The sequence below is a fragment of the Mixophyes fleayi genome, chromosome 3 (assembly GCF_038048845.1).
Source record: "Mixophyes fleayi isolate aMixFle1 chromosome 3, aMixFle1.hap1, whole genome shotgun sequence".
Lineage (NCBI taxonomy): Eukaryota > Metazoa > Chordata > Amphibia > Anura > Limnodynastidae > Mixophyes > Mixophyes fleayi.
This window is the reverse complement of record NC_134404.1, coordinates 147,924,915-147,950,778: the sequence shown is the minus strand read 5'-3', so window position 1 is coordinate 147,950,778 and position 25,864 is coordinate 147,924,915. Positions and strand designations below refer to the sequence as shown.

General features: G+C 37.4%; 1 protein-coding gene across 21 annotated transcripts in view; it reads left to right on the top strand.

The window, feature by feature from the left end:
* The window catches only part of DST (dystonin), a 474,923-nt gene that overhangs the window by 58,109 nt on the left and 390,950 nt on the right, over positions 1 to 25,864 (top strand). Inside the window, exon 1 of one of the 21 annotated variants that reach the window (XM_075202534.1) lies at positions 12,024 to 12,331. The exons of the other annotated variants lie outside the window; for them this stretch is intronic. Within the exon in view, the coding sequence (XP_075058635.1) occupies positions 12,235 to 12,331 (97 nt within the window). The 5' untranslated portion in view covers positions 12,024 to 12,234. Of the gene's footprint in view, positions 1 to 12,023; positions 12,332 to 25,864 lie in introns of those variants that run through there. 21 annotated transcript variants of the gene reach the window in all.

Sequence of the window (25,864 nt, the reverse complement as noted above, 5' to 3'; positions counted from 1 at the left end):
GAGACTCCTCAATTAAATAACAGATAATCCAAAGGATGACTTTGTATGTGTACAGAGCAAACATTCCCTTTCCCACGTTTATTATATGATCTGCATGAAATTTAAATGCATCATCTGTTCTCCCTTGGAATAATATTGGCTTGTTTACATCATTGTTTTTTTTGCAGTTCTCAGTGTAACTCGATATTTATCTCTGCATTGTATTGTCTGACAGATGAAGGGTTAATGTTTATCTGCATGTCACAATGTACAGGATCTGCGTGTCACTGTGTATGATCGGGCTCCTTCCATTAAAGAAAAATGATCCTAAGAACCCCAGCAGCTGGGTGGTTAAATAGCATGGCAGGCTGACATGTATTGTGGTGACTAAGCTTTTTCAGTCCCATTCTTCTCCATGGGCTGTGTGTTTGTGTGCACAGGAAGCTTCTGAATCAGTTCCTAGTGACCTGCATCTGTCACCCTCATGTGTTCCATCTAGGTTACTAACATACATGATGTAGATGTACCACAGACAGAATCTGAACATGAGCTTAAATGTATTCAGACCTATGACTAGGGGAATAAAATGCACAATATTATTGATTATTATAAGAGCATGTTGGGTGTATTTTTATGGTCCCTCATCGGACAGATGGGATTATTAGCCTTAAATAAAGATGGCGTTCATGGAAACCACACCTTATATTTGGGTGTTGTAGATACCTGTTATAATGCTTGATAAAGTGTAAATATTCTCATAATATCATCATGCTATGTAGAAAACAAAAAAATTGCAAAAGTGTTATGTTAACTTTTGGCACTTATTACAGATAACAACAATATGAATACATTTGTAACAGTTATCAAGTATAAACATCATTGTGTTTGTCTTTATTTTTAAAATTATTATTTGTTAAAAATAAAACTTAGCATAAGTATTGTCAATATCCTCATTATTGAGGTTGTAATGCTTTAGATCACTGTTCAGGTACATTTGTCCATTAGAGGGGCTAGTTCAATGAAACAAAGCTGTTTTCATAAGGTAATGCTACCTTATTTCTCAATATGGTGCACAGCAGTCTCAGTTTTAGCAAATCACTACCTGGCTTTTATCTTCCAACTTATAAATTGATAGTTAAAATACATTATAAAACATTTGCAAATAAGACTTCATTTAATTCATGTTTACATGCATTGCAATGATATACAAATGATCAAGATAATTCATTTCCTTGTATCTCTTCCATATTATTTCTGGAATAATGTGCACACATAAAGGGTGGTACAAATCAGTATGTTTTTTTTCCCCAGGATGATGATTGCCCATAAGATTGCTATAATATTCTTGCTGTACTGTTTTTCAGTTCACTGGAAATAGTTGTTACTTAAAATAAATCCCTGCTTGCTGCATGAAAGGGTGTTATGTTGTATCTTCTGTGAAGTTGCTAAGGTGTGGGAGTGCATAATACAGCTATGCAGAGGGACCTCAGATGTGGGTCATGCTATTCCTTATTGACCATTTAACTACCATTGACTATGTGGCACGTGAGAAGTGATTAAGTCAGTGGTCAATACCAGTATTTAAATAGAAATACACATAGTAGTTCTTTCCTAAGGTCAAATATGTCAGTGCAGATGACGTATTGGATTTGGAGCAGATCAGTTACATACTGCTGGGAATAATATGCACACAATCATTCGTTTGCATCCTTGGAAAAGATTGGATGACTTCACTATCTCTCAGACAACAGACTATAGAACAACAAACTGTACAGAATCAATGGTTGTAGCATTCCTTTAGCACGCCTTCACTTACGGCATGTTTTTATATATTCCATGACCTAGGGTATGCAGTGTTTTTCCAATGAATATTGTTTTTTCATGTAATTATCTAGGTGATACTAACACAAGCTTCATCCTTTATTGTGTCACACGATCAATGAGTATGCATGCTGTAATGCATCCTAGTGTATTGATTGGATCACATGGCTTCTAATGGCAAGACAGCCTCTGGGGAGCTTGCTCCTGTAAGGACTCGTCAAAAACAACAGGAAAGGGTACAATATGATTAGTATGTCCAGTGGTCCTAAGACAAAACATGGTTTGTCATTCACTTTGCAGACTCTCAAATGTTTCCTTTGAAGTAAATTCTTATTATACAATTGAACCTTCAGCATATGGGTTATAACAAATCCAGGCCACTGTTGTTGGAGTGAAGGGATTCATGTGTTCTAATTTACAAGACTGCTTAGGTAATGTCCTCTACGGATATAAATACAATCTTCTGCCTCATCAATGACTAACTCAGTCCAAATGCCTTGCCATCACATTCTGTGCTTGAATCTGCCTATCAGAATGTCATTTGTCTGTAAGGTGTCAACTGTTCAACTTTAAGCTACATTTTATATGCTTTCTTGGTTTTATTTTCCACCACAATAAATCACTAAAAGTCCAGTTAGCTGTTCCTGTCATTGAAGCAGTTGACTTTCTGGCAGTGAAGTAGTCATCCTCAGCAGCTGGGATGCTATCATAATATATACATCTGACTATTCATAGGCAATACTCATGGGATCCTTGAATGAACAGAAAAAAACAGTAAGGAGAAGCTGCAAATGATTGAAACAGAAACCAAACATCCTGCTAGGTCAGGTATTTTTCACTGTTCATTGTGTGTCTATAAAAACAGTGTAAAACACCTAAAATATTATTTGCACACCATGGCTATAATATGCTAATAAAGCGCAGGGGTCAAATGTAGGATTTAAATATGTATATCCCAGTGACATGAACTCCTTAAGGATTATCCAGTGCTCCATTTTTATTCTTACAGGCAGAAAATCCCTTGTATCAGTCTGTTTCTACTAACCCAAGTCATTTACTTTGGAAAAATAAATTGAAAGAATTCTAGGGAAGTAAACATTTCAATTTAAACACTTCCAATGGCAAACAGCAGGATTGTCATCACAAAGCTGACACATATGTATTCTGTATTCAAAAGATTATTGTATGGCAAAAAGAGGCCCACTTCACAAATTAAAAGAGCATTTCTCCCCCTGGACATTACCCCCTAAATACAAACACACTTGGATTGTAGAAGGAAGGTAAAAGTGCATCTACTAAAATCCCCACCTTCATATTACCACTGGTATCACCACATAGATAGGTCCTCCAGGCACCACTGGACCACAAGTAATTGAGAGATTGTACATAGATTTGAACATTTTGGAAGAGACCAGTGCAGACAGTGAAAGTGACATCTGATTGATGACCGTTGTTCCCATAATCAGATGCTACTTTCACTTTAACTCCTTTTTCGACAGTGAACCTTTGGGGCTAGATTTACTAAACGGCGGGTTTGAAAAAGTGGAGATGTTGTCTATAGCAGCCAATCAGATTCTAGTTATCATTTATTTAGTACATTCTACAAAATGAAAGTTAGAATCTGATTGGTTGCTATAGGCAACATCTCCACTTTTTCAGACCCGTGGTTTAGTAAATATACCCCTTGGTCTTGAACTGCCTTGTGGACACAGCTGTACGGGGGATACCAGTGGTGAGATCATGGTAATGGTGGAAGTAACATGGGTGGTATCCTCACTTTCCTGCTATCTGCGGAGGTGACTACAATCATTCTGTTACCAGGAGAATGGTGAATAGGGGAAGAATTGGCAGTGGGTGAAGTACTCCTTTCACCTGAAGAGGAACTTGCGTGATCTTATAAAGCGTGAAGTTTTTTTTTAACTTTAGGTTAATTGATGCTGCTGAACTTGACAAACCTGAAACACGATTAATCCTTACAGTATAATGCTTCACAATTTGACTTACACATTTTAGTGACAGAAACGTCTATACTTTTATGAACCAGTTGGAACATTACGTTAGAGCATAACGACAAATGTAAAAAATAATAAGTCTGTGTAATTTGTGTAGTTATTTGTACTGTACATTTAAAAACATTGGTTCACTATTGAATGTACATAAATTAGATTCACGTTTTTTTCTGAACAAACAAAAATAAAATTAATATGAAAGAGCATCGCCATATTTGAGATTAGATATACCTTAAGGAAACATGGGCTGTCTGAAAAGGGGAAGAAGAGGCATAAAATGATGCACTCATAAAAGTTTTAATTAATATTTTGAACAATGTTTGCAGTCTTGTGATACCTGCCCCTGTGAGTTCTCCTTAGTGGGTTGGATACGATATGACGACCATGAAAATGTCGATATTCAGAATGGTCACATGTCCATTATGTCTTGACAGTAATGTCGACATTGTGACTGTCGATAGGTTGTAATGTCAACAGAAAGCAATAAATTTAAAGTGGCAATTCCGGCACTACTGCCATCATAATTCAGTTATAGATAATACAAAACTATAGAAACAATTGCAACTACATTAAAAAAAATAAAATCTCAGTAAAGAAATTAAACAGACAGCGATTCCCTACCCCCCCCCCCCTTAAGAGCTTAATCCTAGTACTGTCAACCTAGGCTGGTACTAGCAAAATCAGGGCCAAAAAGCCTGGGGTCCCCTCGATTTTACTAGTACCACTAGGTTTTGCCAGCCGGGACTGTTGGCACTATAGTAGAAGAACCCTCAGTGTGGGGTCCCCCTGCTATAATGGCAAAATAGCCCTAGTAGGATGGTCAGCATGGGACTGGATTCCCTAGGGAGATGAGATCTGCAGAAAAAATTACCAGCCCACCCACAGGGGTACCCAGCCCCGCGCTGCAAGCACTAGTGCTCTTCCCACACCCCTGGTTGGTGGGTATGGGGTAATAGTAATTTAATTAATGCAAAACACCATTTTGTCCTTTCTGCACCACAGGTCCCAGCATACCCATGGCTGCCAGGGCATGCTGACACTCAGGGAACCACAAGTGCCAGCATGCCTGCTGGGACCTGTAGTGCACCAAAAACAAAATGTAAATAATTCCAATTATCCATTCTTGTCCAAAACAATAAAATATATCCAAGGTTTTCCAAACTTTAGGAAAAAAACCCATCATGTCCACAAAATAAAATAAAATAGATCCAAGGTCTTCCAGCTTCCAACTCCTGCCCCCTTCCAGCAAATATATTCCACAGAATCCTTGCTTTGCAAAATAAAACAAACATTTAGAACTAAGCTAACTACCTCTTCACAGGAAGAACTCCCGGCGCATGATGACATTACGCGTCTAGAGCTATTTATAATATGGGGATGTCCCCAGCGCTGAGGTGGCGGTGCTGTATTGTATACAGCAATAGGGCACTTTTTTAGCAGAGGGGAGGGGTTTCTGGAGACCCAGAAACCCCCCCTGCGTGCGCCCCTGCCCTGACTATTTTGTCTCCTTAGTGTGCAGGAAGATCGCACTGTCACAACATTTTACCTCGCACTTATACCTTACTTACCTTATAGGCCTACAATGGCACATGCTTAGGGCTTCACATATATCATTTTAATTTAATAGTATTTACTTTTTTCCCTTTAATTTTTGCTATTTCATTCACAATAACTAGGACAGCAACTGTAAATAGGGCCCTGCTGCCATTATTACTAATAATGAGAAAACGATCTGGGTAGTCTGCACAAAGAGAATGACTCACTGGGAGATAAGTTTTGAGGAAATGACACATACTAGTGGATAAACCATGACACTCCCTAATAATTTCCCTTTATTTCAGTGAAAAATGATCTCTTATAAACTACTAGTTGAAATAATTGACACCTTTGAACTTCTGAAGGGAATATTAGCTCCCAACGACACAGGAGATTTTTAGTCTCTGAGATTAATCTAGTGAGAATAGAATAGAAAAGACAGTACGATTGTATGCAATTATACTTGATACTGGAAATTAAGATAAACATTTTCCTTTCCCTTGATGTCACTTTCCCTGAACGATCCCAGCATCCCAGCATCCAAACATGCCTCATTACAAAGGTAAACACATAACTTCCTAAAAATCTTTTGTTGCAGAGATTAACCGCATAAGTAACAGATTTCCTGCATTTATAAATGGTCTGTGCTGTTCACCTCATAGTGCACAAGGTGATCCACATTAGGTGATTGGTGCTTTTTTCCTTAATCGGTTGTGATTGAGAGACTATGACTCTCCCATGTAGTTTAGATCTAGAGGTCTAACAGTTGATAATGCAAAGCTGCATCATCTCTATAACAGTGACTGACTTCAATGTTACTATCCTGCTCCATTCCCTGGCCGGAGCCCTTTGTGGTTTGTCTCACAGCCCCGCCTAAAAAATCACAAGTAGTAACTGATCCCCTGCTCACCTTCTTCCCCAGTTTTCGGCCAGGGTTGTGAGAAAAACGAAGGAGTGCCATAGGCAAACCAAGGTGAGGGAGGGGGGCGGGGGGTTCCTAGTGCATGGAACCCCCCCCTCCAAGCCTGGGGCACTGTATAATTGAGGTGGCTGGACCCAGCCCCCCCGCTTCACACGGCTCTGCTTGAAAAGAGAGAGCTGTGTGCACCTAACAGTAGTGCACGCAGCATTGCCCATGTATATTATTGGGATAGGAAGAGTTGGAGAGCAGCCAAGCACTGTCTAATATTATAGCTATGCCCCCATGCATGCTGGTCAAGCCCACTGGCGGCATGGTGTGGAAACCCCCCTCTACAAATCCTGCGTTTTGCCACCATAGGAAAAATTGTACCTGGATGGTATTGCAGCTTTAACACACGCACACACTGACTGTGTGCAGTGGCATCAGACATCCCCATTACTTCTGAGCCCCTCACCTAGTTGAGTTAAGCAGATGTTTGCATGCTGCTCAGATCAGGGAGATGCTCAGGAGAAATGTCAGATTACTAACACCCTGCGCACAGCATAGGTGTGTGTACAGATCCATTCATTGACATTATGTGTTGGACTATCATCATTAAATTGCATTCATGAGGATATAAGAATGCACATTGAAGGTGTGATATTAACACCCAGGTGTACAAGCACCTGTTTTGTGAGAACAGTAAGACAGCGCAGTATTATTTCTATTATGGAAAGAAAGGTTCTGTATGGAGAAGCCAGTGAAGTGTAATATTTCTGTGGACTCCTGTTACTTGTGTCCACTGTGCAGGTGTTGTGGGGAGGAGAGTGAGGACTGGGACCATCTGCTACAATAACTGCAGAAAATGAAACAGAGGAAAGGAAAACAGATCTTGTTGTGTCCTTCAGGAAATAAAAACAAGAAAGTAGCTTATTGACCATGGACGTATGATTTATAATCTACTTATTAATTTGCTAGTGTCGTTTGTCACCTGTTTAGTTAGGCTGACACTAAAAAAACAATTATTATAAATATAAAAAAGTAACCAATTGCTAGTATATGTCTTAACCTGTGTGAATGTATGTTCATCTAATACATAAGAAATATTGGTACCCTACTTGGGACAAACCATGAAATCTCATATGTCACGTATGTATATATATATATATATATATATATATATATATATATATACCCCGTATATACTCGTGTATAAACCGAGTTTTTCAGCATACTTTTGTATGCTGAAAAAGGGCACTCGGCTTATACACGGGTGAACTTACCTGGTGTCCGGTCCCTCGGCTGTCAACTTCTGCATATGCGTTCCAACAACAGGAAGTTCGGCATTTGTAACGCAAACTTGCGTTCCAAATGCCGAACTTCCTGTTGTTGGAACGCATATGCGTTCCACTGCCGGGTAAGTGAACAAATCTCTCTCTCTCTCTCTCTCTCTCTCTCTCCTTTTTTTTTTAATTTACAGTGCAATTACATAATGAACAAACAATACAGCCACCATGTTCATACATTTATATCCCTACCCCCTTAGATACCCCTTTATTTAGCTTAGGTTGTACCCAATGATTTTATAATCATTTATGAATGTTCCTTGTCATCTAGCTAAAAATGATTTCATAGATTGAACCTATCATTTTTATTTAGCTTTTTAAATTAGCGCTCTTTTCCACCCTAGGCTTATACTCGAGTCAATAAGTTTTCCCAGTTTTATGTAGTAAAATTAGGTGCCTCGGCTTATATTCGGGTCGACTTATACTCGAGTATATACGGTATATATATATATATATATATATATATATATATATATATATAGTATGTACATTTACTAAAAGTATATAAGTTATACGTTTTCATACTCTACATTTCAGAAAACACCACTTAGGTTATGGGTTGGAGTCTTTCTTGGAAGGTGAATTACTAAAAAATTGCTCATATAGGGCCTGATTTAGAGTTAGGAGCAAAACAAAGAAAGGGAGTAACTTTGCACCTGGGCATAACCATTTTGCATTAGAGGGGAAAGTAAATTTAAAATGTGTGGACAGATTTATAGTTAGGGAGGGCATGTTATAGATCAACTTTAATTTCAGTGTAACAATGAAGCTATCAAGTATTTGTGTGCTACATGAAAAAACAGCCAATATTTTCCTTGCGTGCAAAAGTCAATTTGTAACCCTTGCATTGTAACATGGTTTGTCCAGGTGCAAAGTTGCTCATTTTCTTTGCTTTAATCCTAACTCAAAATCAGTTCCATAATGTGCATTATTGCCAGTAAATGTTTCTTAATAGGATAGCTGATTTTATGTGACACTGCATTGGCAAAGTTCATTGAACACTGACTACTGAATAAGTTATAGAGGGGAATTTGTTTGGGAGCGTGTACCAGTCGGAGGTTCGCATGATCTGTGCCTACACACACTTCCAGCTATTACAGTAAGTAGAACATCTCTGATTTTTGCAAGAATCAACAGAAGAAACACTCACTATGATGCACAAAACTACATCACTTTATTAAATCATTTGAAAAAAGGCCAAATGATGGCACAGATTAAAAGTGACATTATAACTGATGACTCCCTAACATTCTCCAAGTGATCATTATTAAATAATTACATTATTATTATTATTATTATTAGTATTATTATTAACAATTCCACAAAGCCACTATGTTAGGTACTAAAAAGCAATAAGCTAACTAAATAAGGACAAATGTAGGAAGTAAACGGCAGACACTGAAATTAACTTAATGGCATTTCATAATTGGTTTAATAGTATATGTTAATTTACGTTATATTTATATATAGAAATGTAACATGCTATAAGCAACCATAAAATACAAACTCACCAAAAAACCTAGTGTGGTCATAACTAAAAACAGATATCTGTAATGCTAACCTAGAGAAGTAACCTAAATGATAATTACTACTGGTGTGTGATAATGAATAAACGGGTGGATAGAACCTACTATACATACTATATGTGTATAATTAATTTAATAAACATGTAAAAAGTTAGTCAAAATGTGAGATATACTAGTTCATGTAATAAAGAATGCTTCATATTTATATGCTATGTACAGGGACTATACTAAAATGACGTGGGTAATTGACTCAGGCAGCAGATTTTAGGGAACAACAGATTGAAGGGTGTCAACTTTAACAATTCTTATTTTCTTTCATCCAGTCTCTTAATTAGTGATTTCTTTGTTGGCGATATATCTAATTTCAGAATAAAGTAATTATATTTGTATTGTGTGGCATATAATGCATTAACAGAAACAATTATTGAATTTGTATAAAGAATAAGAAGGAAATGGTTTTAGTTGTTGCCTAAGGAAGCCACAAAAAATAAAATAAATATTAAACAGCACATGGCGTTTCATTGTGGCTTTGTCTGGGCAATAACATGAACCCCCTTATAAATAAGTCAACCCGGTCTGGTGGTTCTTCTTAGCACCCTATAATAGTTTTGGGCCTAGGTACAGAGGTGGACTAGCACTATAATATGCCAACAGAACCAGTATTATAATCATTCCAGCACATCTTATGAGGCCGAGATGCTGCTGTAGTTATACACAATGGGGGCCAGGATTATTTGTATGTAGCCGTGTCTATCCTACCCGAGTCACTTATTGAAAATAAATACTTAAAAATAGGGACCTTTTCAGGGACAGATGTTTAAAATTTGGGACTTTCGGTAACTGTGTTATGGTGATTCAATCCAAGTCAGAAATAGACCCTCGAGCTGGCTGCTCCCGATTGTATTCTCTGTTTTGTAATAAGAAGAAAATTAGGCAGAATGCAGTGCAGGTAAGTTCTACATCATATCCAAAGGATGAGGGAGTACACTGTGCTCTACCCCTTTCCTTTGTGCTGCCCTTTTGAAGGCTGGAGGGACGCTCATGTGCCTCTCCAGTTAAGCCAAGTTGCTCATCACTGCACTAAGTAATCTAGGTTAACATAGTTGCCTACTATCCCAAATTTCCTTGGACAGTCCTAAATTTTAAAAACCTGTCCCTGAAATGTCCCTATTTTTAAGCAGCTATGCTTAAAATGTGATTGAATTGTAACCAATATCTGGTAGCATACGCATGTCTACAAAACGCATAAAAAGATGAAAATAACTATTATAATGCCCCATATAAAACTAGGTAAATACTCTCAAGGAAAACAGAAATAACTTACCTGTCATATCTATTGTAACCGGTATAGTTGTATTGATGAGTTTTAATGAAGTAGAGGTTATAACCATCTGCTCTAGGTATCATTACATCACTCTGGATACTTTGTCATGTCCAATCACCCATTGAAGCATTTCAAATGTTGTAACACTCATTATTGAAGTAAACCCCCAAAAATATTTTGATAAGGTGCAGAGAAGAATAACTGTATTTTCTTACATGTCAGAACAGCTCTGGATAATCACAAATGTAGTTAGAATTTGCTAACAATATACAGCTATTTTCTAACATACTTTGCTGGACATAATTACGGTGTCTGCAGAGGTTGAAGCATTTGCACTGGCCAATGGGAAATGTTGGGCTGATCAGGGGCGTTCCTTACTCAATAGGGATTAGGAGCTCAAATGTGCTTATTTTTGCAGAAATGTGCAAAATTTTGATTTTGGTTTTCAGGAAGATATTATTTAAATGAGATAAAGGGTAGAACTATTGTATTTAGAGGGGTGTTGACTATTTTGCAGGAGGGCACACATCCTCTATCAACAAAAGTGTGTTATTGAATCTGGCCATGCACCATGTTTAGATTTGGCCACATATGTTCATGTACATCTATTGCCAAACCTGACAGAGGTCCGGCTCCCTGATGGTTGGGCCAAGAAACACGATAAGAAATAAGAAAAATAAGTAAAAAGAACAAAAAGCTGAAATACAACAGAAGTTAAGTGCAAATGACAGTATCTGTGTTTTCCTATAACACCTTTTTTTATTTTCTAATTTTTAAAAATTATAAAAAGGAGACTGGTTTTCTGGTTTAATTATAAAATGATTGTTTATGGATCACTACACTATATAACATATTGTTAATTAGTGCATGTAAGTATGTACTATTAATAATATATTAGGTGTCTCTGTAGTTGTTTCTGAATATAGACCTGCCCCTGGCAGTGCACCTGTGGTTCTTGGCATGGAGTTCCCCTGTGTTTGGGATGTGTGCATGTGTGAGGTATTTTCCATAGCTGCACTTTCCACTGTTTCCTTTACAGATCGGCTCCCAGGGAGAGGCTGACATGTCTAGAAACAAATAGGAGATGCTCTACATATCCCTACGTCAGTTATCCTTAGTACATAGCACTGATGTACAATGGTCGTGAATTTCTGACACACATCTCGCAGCTCTAGGGGATATATTGTTTTATCTTAGGTTTTCTGCTCTATGTCTTTGGTTCTAATTTCCAGCCAGCCTAGTCTGGGGTTAAATTGATGTGACAATGCCTATAGATATCATTGTGTTGTGCTGCTAGATCTTTATTAACCCATCAGATGCTAGTGTATTTTCACGGGACTGTAATATGTAAACCTATTAGCTCTGAGCCCGTTATTTCTCCCCTGGGAGAATAGGAAATGGTGATAAAGATGCTTCCAGTAGCACAAGTGAAGGATTGGTTTAATCTCGCACTGTTATATAGCTGTGGGCGGTACTACTAGTCTTGCAGAAAGAGGGGGGGTTCTCAGAAGAGCTGTGTAATGCCCCGGACACCGCCCAGTCCATGCACAGCCCTGACTGTCAGTGCGACCCCGGCGTTGGGAGAAGTCCTGTGACAGCTGGGACACTGGTCACTGTGTGTGCGGGCTGGGACAGGAGCCGGCTTGGGAGGAGGATCAGGGCAGACGGGGCGTCTCCAGTGACAGATCCACTCCCTCCAGCCCTCTGATCTCAGATTGTCGCTGCATTCTCCAGGCTGCTGGCCGGAGCCGGGTGTACAGTGGTCAGGCGGCCGGTGCTGCCAGCTTCAGCCATGGCTTATTACATGCCCAGTGCCTCCTCCTCGCAGCACCGCACAGACGAGCAGGAATATCTCCAGGCCTATGAAGACGTGCTGGAGAGATACAAAGGTACTGGGGACTCCGGCTATAGCGGCTCAGTGCGGGGAGAAGGGCACTCACCTAAAATAGCCGCAGCCAGGCAGCCAGCAAGTGTCAGTTACTGCAGATAAGCAGCACGGCGTATATGGGCACACACACATCCTAGGACAATACAGCATGCCATGCATTTATCATTATTACCAAATGAATCACCACTGTGTCCTATGTAGTGCCCTGGAAATCACGTACATATAAGGCAGGTATATATGTACAGGAGGAGAGCCTTGGTACTGGGTTATATAACATTATAGCTTTATAAGTGTATTTTGCAGGTGCAAATTCACACATTCGTTTAGAACAGTAAGTCTGTGCAAAATATTTATTATACAATTCATAAGTATTGTTAATATGTAATGTAAAGAGTATCATATTATTTACTTTATTGAACAAACTTGTCTTGGTTACCATTAGTAGTCTTGTCAGTGCTGATATGAAGGCATACATTTTGTATGTTGTATTGTTACTTTATTATTTTTATTTTATAAATGTCATTTATTGACCCTGCTCTTTTGAAAATAGATGCTGTTCTTTAGTATTGATAGTGGAATATGATGTCATGTGATATGACACACTGATTACAAATCCTGGTACCATCAAGTTGTCAGATAATATCCATTATGGTCCATTTGCCAGTATAGCATTATAATTGCATTATAGTATAAGAAGAGACAGTGCGAGTGACCAGAAGCTAATTGCCTTTTGTAAAGATACCGCTAATCTGATTGCAGCTCAGTGAAGACTGCCCTTTTATTGTTGGGTGTGTGGATCAAGCCTTTACACTAAGAAGATTATACTGAGACTCTGATCTACTTGCCTGAGATGAAGTCTTTCTTCCTTAGATATGAACATACATTTAATGCAGAAGGGACTGTTTTATTTTTATTCTATTGAACAATATGTCTCATGCTTTGCTTATCTTGCAATGCAACACAGAAACACTGTTAATTAGCAAAATGTTGACATGTTGTTGGTGTTTTGATTGGTTCATGTTTGAAAACAGCAAATGTCTGTAACATCATTGTCAGATTTTGTTGAAAATAAATGATAACCAATGTAAAGGTGTCGTTGTTATAACTATAAAACACCAGCAGATGTAAATACCTCTGACAGTACATTGTTGGTGTATAGCAGTGCCCTCATTGTTGGTATATAGCAGTGCCCTCATTGTTGGTATATAGCAGTGCCATCATTGTTGGTATACAGCAGTTCCTTCACAGTCCGCACCACACCCTATTCTGTGACTTGCATATGGTGCTAGCACACATGGCAATGAAGTCATGTGATTCTATATTGTTCAAAATAGCCTAACTTACTGTACAAAATGATGCAGACTTTAGAACCTAGTTGGGTCAATTAGGACATCAAGAAACTTGCTCTTTTTTAGTAATGTGATTACCTGTCACAGTGGCTTTTCCAGGCCTGGTTTACATGTTGAATCACGTAGGTGTCTAACCAAGATAAAAATAATTGCTGTATTTGTATTCTGTATGTAGATTACATTTGACCTGTCTATTTTGTATTGGGCTTTTCCATCTAGAATTTGATCTGTGTTGTAGTCATGTTTGTTTGATCTGTGTTGTAGTCACGTTTGTTTCCTTTGTTCAGTGGAGTTTGATGTTAAATGATTGCTCTTCTAATGATTTGCAAGTCTGTCTAGAATGAAGAGATGAAGATAGAATGGATTGTAAGAGTAGATGAAGACCAGTGAATAGGCTAATGAGTAGAGCTTGCATTAGGAATATTGTATCACATTTCATTTAAATTTATAGATATCAGTATATTCCAAATATTGTTAGTATTCTACAACTTATTTAATTTGAACTGGTTAGATTACTTCTTGCCTCACTATTACATTTTCAGAAAAAAAAACTTTTAAGTCTGTAGCTGTTTAAAATATGAAATGCCATTATTGCTTTACAGTGCATCTTTTGTTTCCAGTTTGCATTCAGAATGAAAATCAGTGATGTACTCATTCATTAGCAATTGCCAAAATCTGAAACAGAAGGACAGTTTGGTTAGTTTAATATTCTCCAATCTCAATGTTAACCTTTAGCAGTACAAAACTCATCAAATTATGCTAAGGGTCTGTAAAGGTATTACATTTATTTTGTAATATAATGCCGTATTTATCAGGGACACGTGATGTTATAGCTACTGTTTCATGCAAGTGTAAGTGATACTGCACATTAGAAATACACTATTACAGTGGTTTATCACCCACTTCAGCATATAAAGGGTTATGTGTGGTACACTACCTGTAATCCACATCACCCATCTCTCAGCAGTGGCAAGGTATAAGCATTAAGAGCAATAAATTCAGCCACACTCACTCATACCTTATTAAATTGCTGAGGGTATGGAAAGGCACTGTAACTAGAACACTTGTTGGTCTCCTGACATATATTAATACTGCTGGCTTACAAGGTACCTTCATCTCCTTGCATACATGAATTTGTAGTAATAGTGCACCTGGCAAGAAAAAATGGATGTCTGGGAAACACATTAAGTTATATAGGCTTTCAGAGTGTTCTGGGTTTTTTTTTTGTAAGAAGTCCCTATAGTATGACATCACCAGTGTGTTTCTAGAGCTGCTGACATTATGGGTAGGTGATCTAATCAACTAACAATCCTACTGTTGATCAAGTGCAGAGACTTCATACATTTAGTAATTATATGTGGAAATAAATTGTTCAACGTGCAATTTTCCAATTCCCTAATATATTTTTTCAATATTCTTAGGCAAACTGTCCATTTTACTACATTTAGAAATAAGGATCTACACATTTATAGTTGATGCCTATTTACATTCAGCTTTGAATAGAAATCAACATTGATATTTTTTTTAATCAAATATATTTATTTAAATTGTCAAACAATACAAAGAAAACATAACAAAAAGAAACAAATTAGAACACAGATACAGTTCTACTGAATATACAAGCCTACAAGAAATTAGTGTAAAACGTAAAGCATATAGTGAACGCACAGTATATATGAATGTCCAAGCATGTGGCCCAACCAGACAGGTAAAGCCTTCCCCCACACCTCCAAGCATTGATATATATTAAATAAATATACATATGTTTTGTATAGTTTATTATGCCCTTCCATCTACGAATGAATTATCTGTGAACGGATGTTAAGATGGCCACAATTAATCCTCTAATTGGGCTGATTCAGACCAAACTAGCTACAAATTGCCACAATGTGAGAGCCTACTATCATCATCATCATCATCAACATTTATTTATATAGTGCCAGCAAATTCCATAGTGCTTTACAATTGGAACAAATATTGGGTAATACATACAGACAGAGAGGTAAGAGAACCCTGCTCGCAAGCTTACAATCTATAGGACAATGGGAGTTAGAAACACAAGGGCATGTGCTACATTATATTGCACAATGGACCAGCTAGAACGCAGAGGTAAAAGTATTGAGTGGGCTGTGTGTTGCAATGTTGGGATGATGTTGGTAATAGGGTAATCTAGGGAAATTAAGATGGTGGTTGAGGAATATCATAACCTTGTCTGAAGAGGTGGGTTTTCAGTGAATGCTTAAAGGTTTGAAGACTAGAGAAAAGTCTTATTGTGCGTGGGAGGGAATTCCACAAAGTGGGTGCAGCCCGGAAAAAATCCTGTAACCGAGAATGGGAGGATGTGAAGCTGTTTTTCATCATTCCTGGCTATAATGCTGGTGAATGTGATCGTTATGTGTGCACAGTTATTGGTTGGCCACAGTTAGGTTTATGATTTTTTGATCTTTTGGCCTGACTGTCAAATGATCAGGGGGTAAATGTATCAATCTGCGGGTTCTTCAACACCCGCGTGTTCAGCCTCTTCCGCGATTAAATTTCAAGCGGCGCTGCATTGTAAAGGGTTAACTTCCCTTTACAATGCAGCGCCGCTTGAAATTTAATCGCGGAAGAGGCTGAACATGCGGGTGTTGAAGAACCCGCAGATTGATACATTTACCCCCAGATCTGTTCAAATTTGGCCACCTGTATCTGTGTGACCAAAGTGGATACATTATCCGTATTTTGACTATATGACTAAATGCTCAGACCTTAGTAACTGTGGCCAAGCTAAACTGATCAACAGTGATGTTTACATAATATTAAAATGTACTACCTGTAGCAAAAGCACCCACTTGTGACATGGGCATCCTGCAGACATCAGACACACGGACAAATTCTTGCATCAAATTAAGTGCTTTTATTGTTGCACCACAATAAACAGCATTACTTTAAACAGCAAATGTCAGGACGGCACCCGGCAACCTACCACTTACTAGTTACAGTTTCCTTAACTGGTCACCGGCCACTAGCTGGCATCAGTCGCAATGCACAGTTGCACAGTTCATGTTTTTATACTCGAGACTCCTCATACAGGTTTGGCTTGATAGACAGGCGACAGTCCCCCTTTTCCTTTAAAAGGCGTTCCCTGTAGGTGTTCTGTAACCTCTCTTGACTGCAGACACCTTGTCAGTCTTTTGCTGTTGCTGTGGAAGATAACTCAAAGCATGTTAGTTAAATTACATTTCTTACTTACACTTTGTAACACATATATCTCAGACCTGTATGTAACTGAACCTAGGTACAGTGCTACACCTGTGTGTAACTCGGTCTGCTGCCTTTTACCTGCACACTGTCAGCCAAATAGCTTATTCCTCCATTAGAGGTCTGTGGCAAGCCACTCCCTTTGCCACATACCCTTAAGAGATGGGGTGTTGTGAGTAAAATTATATATTCAGCTCAATTATATTTTTTATTATATTTATCTATCAAGCAACAATTTGAAAAATACCTGGATGCCTATTTTATATGGAAGAACAAGTTGTATATTAGAAGCAAAGATTTTTTTTTTTTTTTTTAAATTTGGGAAACAGAAGTTTGTGGAGTACACCATCTTTCCATTGGAAAAAAATAAATAACTTGTGACGTTTGTTGTTTAGCAATGTTTTAATGTAAGGTTGTTTTATGAAATGTCACATAATCTGAATATAATGTGATGAAATTCTTAGAAATTTGAGTAGTGTGATTGATTCTATTGTTTGGGGCATATTCAATTGTTGGTGTTACTCGGAAAAGTAACGCTGCGTGCGCACTATTACCATCATTACGGTAACAGTGTGCATAATTACCGTTATTACGATACCTTTAACGCTGGATTTCAGCTCGCAGCGCAGAGAGCTGCGAGCTGAATTTAAGTGTAGTGGTCAGGTATGAAAAAAGTATGTGAAATGGAGGCTCAGGGTTCATGGAAGTTTTATTTGCTAGTATATCTCATTAATAATGAATCCCATTATATGTTAGGCAGGCTGGAGATTACCAGCCTGTGTTGCCGCCATTTACATTTAGATTGTATTGTATCTTGGTCCTTCAGGCTTCAGCTGTTGAGTGATGTAAGCTAGCAGTGTCAGCTGTAAGACTTCTGTCCTGGGCCCACAGTCTTAGAATGGCATGACGCAGCATCATGTGGAATGTGTCCGTTTGTTCAGTGGTGAACAAACCCACATACACTACATTCAAGCTGGCCTTAAGTGGCTTAGTTGAGTGGAACTTTGAAACATGCAGAAGTAATGACACAGAAATGGTAAATAAAGCAATAGAGGATGATCGTTACATCCAAGTCTTCTAGGTATCTACAGCTGTTTTCTCATGTACTTATTAAAGATCAATGAAGAGTTGTTCAGGCCTGTGGTAATAACTCACTGAAGATGTATACTGATGATACAGTCAATCTTTTCTGCTCAGTTGATACTGTGTCACAGATGTCTGTTGTAGCTGTCAAAATATGTGAGGCAATGAAGCGAATGGATCACAGTATCAAAATATACTTAAAAATGTTGAGTAACAGTAAATCTAATTTGACATTTTAGTGCATTTTATTATCAAACCATGCTTAGATTTGAATAAATGTAATGTTTTGTTCTGATGTCCTTTCTTCTTAATATGTTTCTATCTATGGAGAGTGTTGTAACATGACCTAATACCTACAAGTTATAAAATCAATATAATTGCTGTGATGCTGTATTGCAAAACAATAAAAAATATGTGAAGTTTGCATGTTCTTCCCATGTTTACGTGGGATTACTCTGTGTGCTTCAGTGTCTTCCCACAGTCCACAAACATACCAGCCGGGTAGTTGGCTTCTGCTAAATTGATCCTAGTTTCTTTGTGCTTTGTGCTTGTGGCAGGGAAATAAAAATGTGAGCTCCAATTGAAAGAGACTGATGTGAATGAATAGACATCCTTTGGGTGTAGAATATCTTGGCATTATTTAAATAATAATGTATATTAATATTTAATTTAAATTTTATATATATTGGTAATTTTTTTTTTTTTTGCTTTTCTTCTAAACAGTGTGTTCAGCTGTTTAACCACACAGGCTCAAAGTGAGATATACCATACCATAATACTAAGACATGAATCTACTCCAGAGGAGAACAAAGATATATGCCCTTAGTATGTTATGGAGATGTGCATGACATCACAGTTTTCATGCGTCAGTCTGACAGGAGACTCACATCACTACTCTGTTCCACCTTCCACTCCTACTGTGCTTTTTCAATTGCTAATTCCCTCTATCATCATCATCATCATCATTATCAGTTATTTCTATAGCGCCACAAATTCTGCAGCGCTGTACAGAGAATTCCCTCTACACTTGGCACTGCCCCAGCCACATACAGCACTTTCCACAGACAGTGACACTAGTGGGCAGCTCACCGCCTCCCATAAGATCACCACCCATCTTCTGAAATAACTTGTGCTGGCGTGAACTTTATATTGATCTGATTGGTTGTAACCACCTACCTCAGATCTGTGGACATACCACCATGAAGCTGAAGATTGATGACTAAAAGGTTGTCTGGCCCTAGTCAAACATATTGTAAAAACATAATCAGTAAAACATATTAACATGCTATTCTAATGGTAATGTATTTTACTAGTTAAACTGCAAAAGAAGACAGATACAGTGTCTATTTAAAGTCATCGTACCCTGTCAAAATCATTACCTTCTGTCACATTACCACCTTGGAAATGGAAATAAATCAAATCAAACTTTTTCCAGCTTTATTTACAACATTCAACTGACGAAAGGAAGAATGAGTAGAAGCCTTTGAAATCTTTTAGTATCCTTCTCCTAACTTGTCCCTTTTCACAGGTTTATCCCCGAACCCTTTTGAAAGCACCTTTACAACCACAGTGAATTATTTGCCCTTAGCATGTAATACTAGTAGTGGAGTCTACAAGGAACAGACAGTTTTATTCTGGATAAATCAAAACCACTTCAAATAATGTCATTTGGTGCAAGTTAGCCTGTTGTGTGATCTGGAATGTCATTGATTATAATGGTTAATCTATAAATTATATTAAGTGTTAAGATTTTTTGTAAATGCTATTTTCACTTTTCTGTTGAGGGTTATAATGTATAAATGCAGCTGGATAGAAGTTTTGTTAATTTGTTAAAATTTCCGTGATGTAATATGACAAAAGATAATGATTTGACAGGGTATAATGATGTCTTATATGCTCTGTAACTGGAGACTACAAACGGAAAGACCACTTTCATACATACAGTAGAACCTGATAAATCAATATAAATCATACAGAAACCACTTTAAAACTGCTGGTTGATGTGTTTCCTTGCTTGTAGTCATTGGAAGCAATTCAGTAACATAAATAACTGTCTAATCTCATCCTTTTGAAAAGTCAACATGTAGGTGTTGTATTATGGTGCTTTTATCAGTCTGTTGTTTGATAATGTCCCCACAGTGTCACATTTGATAATGAAGCCAAAACTGAATTGGCATTGCTCGAGACCAAAAGGATAAAATTACATTTTACACATGCTCATAGATGGTATAGATGGTTGAGTATTATAAACCAACAGAAACTAGTATTCTTATTTTTCTTTTGATATAAACATTTTATATGTCATCCATTTACAGTTTTGTTCAAAACATATTTGGCCCCTTTCATTGAATAATGTGACTTTAATATTCATGGGTTTTAGACAAGTTAGTTTTTTTTATTATTTTCATATGATTCATTGAGGATATAAGAAGCACCTAAATTCTTCCAGATTCTCTTGTTATAACTTATCCAAATATCAGTTTCTTAAAGCAAGATAAATCATTGTGGTATATATATATATATATGTTTACATATATGTTTACATATTAACAAACACATTTTTTAATGTAAATTATTTGTTTTAGTATTATTGGTTTATTTTTATTTTTTTGCTTAAGTGTTTGAATATAATTTGTTTGAATTCATAGGTTAACACCATGCCTTCATTATTATTCATTATTCCAAATATGTTATATGCTTCACTCTGTAGTAAAGGTTTATGTCTTTATGTATATTGCAATATTTAGCTGTATGCAATACATTTTGTGGGGGATTTTTGTGTGTATGGTATGTGTCTGTTGAACACATTATTTTATAAATGCCAAATGTGAATACTGCCCTATTATTTCAGGCTTCAGAGGCTTTGTGAAAAGGGTCCTTTATGGAAAGTTTAACAAAGAGTTTGGTGGTTTTGATGAATGAACAGACTAGACTAGACTACATTCCCAGATTTCACACCTCTGGAATGTGCCGTTAAGACTTTTATATAAATACAATATATACATCCCTTACGTGCCCTCATGGGTACTGTAATTCAGATTATATTTACCGTAATTCACAAACATGACATTAGAAGTCACTTTAAGGAATGGTCTTGAAAGTGAGCTTTAGTTTTACTTTAAAAACGTATTAAAAAAATTAACATTAATCTTTATTTCAAGTTTAAACTCCAAAGTGACCTGTGTTTATGTCCCTGTTCTCTCCCTCTTCCTGGTTATCTGTTCGTCTACTACCCATTTTTTTTATGTTTTATTGGTCTGCTTGACTTACTATGTGTTTGTTAATGTGCACTTGCACCCTCAGTTTGTAGTCTAATATTCATCATCATCATCATCATCATTTATTTATATAGTGCCACTAATTCCGCAGCGCTGTACAGAGAACTCATTCACATCAGTCCCTGCCCCATTGGAGCTTACAGTCTAAATTCCCTAATATAGACACGCACATAGACATATACAGACAGACAGACAGACAGGTAGAGACTAGGGTCAATTTGTGATAGCAGCCAATTGACCTACCAGTATGTTTTTTTGGAGTGTGGGAGGAAACCGGAGCACCCGGAGGAAACCCACGCAAACACAGGGAGAACATACAAACTCCACACAGATAAGGCCATGGTCAGGAATCGAACTCATGACCCCAGTGCTGCGAAGCACAAGTGCTAACCACTAGGCCACTGTGCTGCCCGATATGTTTGTTAATGTGCACTTGCACCCTCAGTTTGTAGTCTAATATTACATCTATATACGTTTTAATAAAAATATATATATATGATCGACTGATGTTACTATGTAAACAATTATATATTCATGACTGTTCTCCTTTACCATATTTTCATTTGTTTATTACAAGTCTAAAATGTTTATTAAGAATATCATGTACCTTTAATTAAATGTCAAAGAAAATGGCTATATACATTTATTTTTTAGAGTACCTTAATGTAAGTGTTTTGGAATTAGGTTTATGTTTTCTTGTAGGCTTTCAGCAGTACTTTCCCGAGCAACATGAAAGTTATGTTATACTTAAGAGTGTATTGACATATAAATTGCATCATTTGAATATTTAAATACAAGGATTGTTGACACTTTGCATGATAATGGAAGGGCTTCTTCTTGGCAGGGGCAGGCTGGGCTGGGGGGCAAGGGTGCTACTTTTGGCAGAGTCACTAGGCCACCTGAATTTTTTTCCTTTAAATTGTTCCTAATAGGCTGCTGAGTCGAGTCGTGCCCCCCCGGGCTAAAATTTGCCAGCCCTCCCCTGCTGCTTGAAGATGGTATTGACCACTATACATGTAAATACTAAGGGCCTCATTTAGAGTCGGACGCAATGTGCGTCTAAGACTTACATGAAAGAGTAGGAGTGGGAGTGTGCCGCAGCTTGGTAGGGTATTACGAGTGGCATGCAATCCCAGTTGTATCCCACTCGTAATATCCCACCAAGCTGCTACCAGTTCCCACATCTAGCTAACTACTTGCACCACCTAATTCCTGACGCACTTTTACACTCTTGTTTTGATGTGTGTTCCGCCTGCGTCTTGATCCGACTAGGGTAGTTTTGCGGGTAGACGCCCATAGTATCTGAATTATTCACAGTCACGCCTATATAACTCCATGTTCCACCCTTTCCCTCGTACTGAGACACAAGCTGTCGCAGTGTACACTTGCGTCTGAAAAGCAGACAGAACTGCAGGGAACTGTTGCTTACTGCACATGCCCCATCAGTGGAAATGTGCAGGATGCGCCTGAAATGGACTTTGCGTTCGACTCTAAATGAGGCTCTTAAGTGCACAAACTGAGTATTCCATTAAAGTGCAAATAAAGCAATTTATTTAATATTACAAACCCCATATGCAGGCCCATTATTTCCTTTACCCAGTGCAAATAATGAGTTTTAGATAAACAGTGCATTTGTAAAAATCAGGAATGTTTGCTTAAATGAGGAGGTAGCTCTGATGAGGGAAGAAAATAGTGATATGATGTTTTTGTACATTTCCACAACCGTTATAACAATGTAAAACCACAACTGGCTGCAAAACTCAGGACTATGTACCTCTCCTATCATTTTGGAACAGGAAACTGAAATACTTTCAGTTTATCCATGAAGTTATTTAATCTGCTATTGCCCCTACTTGCTTCCTCATAGAATCCTGTTTATATCTGTACAATGGCTCTGAGGTTGTGGAAGATAAGCATTCTTAAAGAGCTTCAGTGGTAAAAACTGTGCCTGACTTAGGGAACCCAAACCGTGTATCTTCTGTAACCCTAACCCTAAACTGACATAACTTATAATTCTGTGCTAAATCTAATTATTTCAGTGTCAGCAGTATCACACATATAAAAGGAATATTTTATGTTTTAGGGGGTCTTGACGTTGGTGGAAGAAATAGTAATTCTCATGATAGGATGAAATTCAGGTCTCTTAAAAAAAACCTGTCTATTTATGTAACATGGAGGGAAGCATTGCATCAAGATTTTCTCATTTGCTATTTATTTTTTTATTGTTTCAGTAGTATTATGGAATCATTTGGTACCTCAGAGTTAGCTGTTTCATTTGTGTAGCGAAGGTTCATAGGGTGGCCACATTAAAGACCCCATTTATTTTCACCTTTCTATCTAATGACTGAATGCATCTTTCCAGACTTCAAAGTTTCGTTGTGGATCATTAGCATGACAACGCTGCCTCTTTTCTCATGTGACCTTATGCTTGTACTGTCTCTCAGAATGAAAGAAATGGAAAGGGGGCCCTTTCTACATTTGTCATGTTGTAGTAACCATGTTGTATCCAGGTTATCACAAAGAATTTCATAGATTTTGTATTCTAATATCTCAGTGAAAGCTGCAGTATCAGGCCAGGAAAACATAGGGTACATTGTTATATCTGCTAAAGCTTAGCATAATGAATTAGCTCACATAGATTTAGTTTAACGGACGTTAAGAAAGAGTCCTTTCATTAAGATATTAAGGCAATTAAAAAATAAAGTAAAATGTCACGTCTTTTGTGCCTAAATGCCAAGTTTTGGCACTGGGGAATGTTGAATGTATATGTATCTAAAAACGCTGAACGCTCTATCACACATGCATCAAAAACTCTGCCTAAATTTGAGTTTTATAAATACTCATGAAGTGTGTGAATGGGTTCACACACATATGTAACGCTATATGTACTTTTTAAAAATCTAGAATGATAAATGCCAAATCCTGCTTTTACAAGGATACGTCTGTGTTTTACATGGCATTGCGTTGACAGATGCATAAAATAGAGTTTCCAATTATGGTGTTATCTTGTACCCAGCTGATGGGAAGGATCCCTTATCATTGTCTGATATTTTTCAGTATATTGCAGCATTATCATACTTAAATGTTGGGCAAATACGTGACTATAGTGGCAGACTCAATTTTTGATTATTTTTTTTTCATTTTCTTACTTGCCATTGTCGGGGTGAAAACAATAGTGATGTGATGTTAGAAGCACACACAGATCATTTGGTTGTACATTGTAATCATGTTTTAATCAAAATAAAAAAATAAGTATGCGTGGAAATTCAATAACATCTACATTATCCCACTGGTCTGGAACATTTGATGCCCAAAAATGGTGATTTTGTGTGAATTGTAAATGGTAGCAGTCTCACATATATGGTTTATTTATATATTTTCTTTAAATAGAAAGCTGAGTACTATTTAAGCATGCATCATTTAGTAGTTTTTCTCATCGCTGTCCTTCTACAAATCATTATCTCCTTTTCAAATTCTCTCTGTAGGTTTTAAGATATGACTGCAAGTTACACAGACTAACATGGAAGCAGCAGGGCAGGGAGGGGGGTTTGGATTTTACATTACACGGAGCAGACAGAGCGAAGAGGCGCGTTCCAAAGCCTCTTTGCTCACTACATCTCGTGCCATGGTAGTCCATGACACTGTGCAGAATTATAAATCATTGATTTCAGAATGAAGAAACAAACAAAGGAAAATGGTAAACACCAGGATTCATCCTATAGCCTGCCACAGTGATTTATGTTAAAAGCACATCTACTTTTTTTATGGGACTGTTGCTTAAAGTTTAAATAAAACTACCCTAAATTGGTTATTGTGGAGATCAGAATGATTGTGTGCGGTGATCATTTTTTGACAAACCGAGAGATTGCAATGTTTGTTCTGCTTGTATTTAATTCATGCAGCAAAATATCCATCAAATAAATTGGCCAGTATCATGGTAGAGCTTTTGGAAATGTATGAAGCAGGTTTATTATTCCGTGTCAGTGTAGGAGCGATTGAGCACCATGTTTAAACTGTGGCACAGTTAGATCCCATCTGACACTAGTCTAATTCCAACCTATAGGGAAATGCAGATAGACATTAATCACCCTTTCTTGGTAACAGTATATCGATTGTGCTTTTGTCTTTTTGTTTTCTCATAATACTGTGTTGCTTAAGGTTACAAAGTGTTTCAGATGTCATAATAAACATAGATGATGCCATTTTCCAAGATAGTGAAATAGCCCCCCACATTGTTTTGCTGTTTGCAGAAAATAATAGGCAGCATTGAGTAGAAATAGCAAAGCTTTATGTAATCCTGGGAGGGTAGTAAATTACAAGTTCTTGGCAGTTTAGGACATCAGTCTCCTACATTTCATTTTATGGTTACTGATAATAAATAAATAGAATCATGCAGCCTTCAGTCTGGGGAAAATAAAATATATATAAATGTTTGTTTCATAGGCGGAGGTCTTAAATGCTAATGCCAATTCCTTTATTTATACTGAAACTCTTTCAGTTGTATTTCCCCTGACCAATTTCTCTCCCGTCATGACCCTAAGGAAGGTAGGGAGCTTTATTATGTAGTCATCTACATGCCAAATC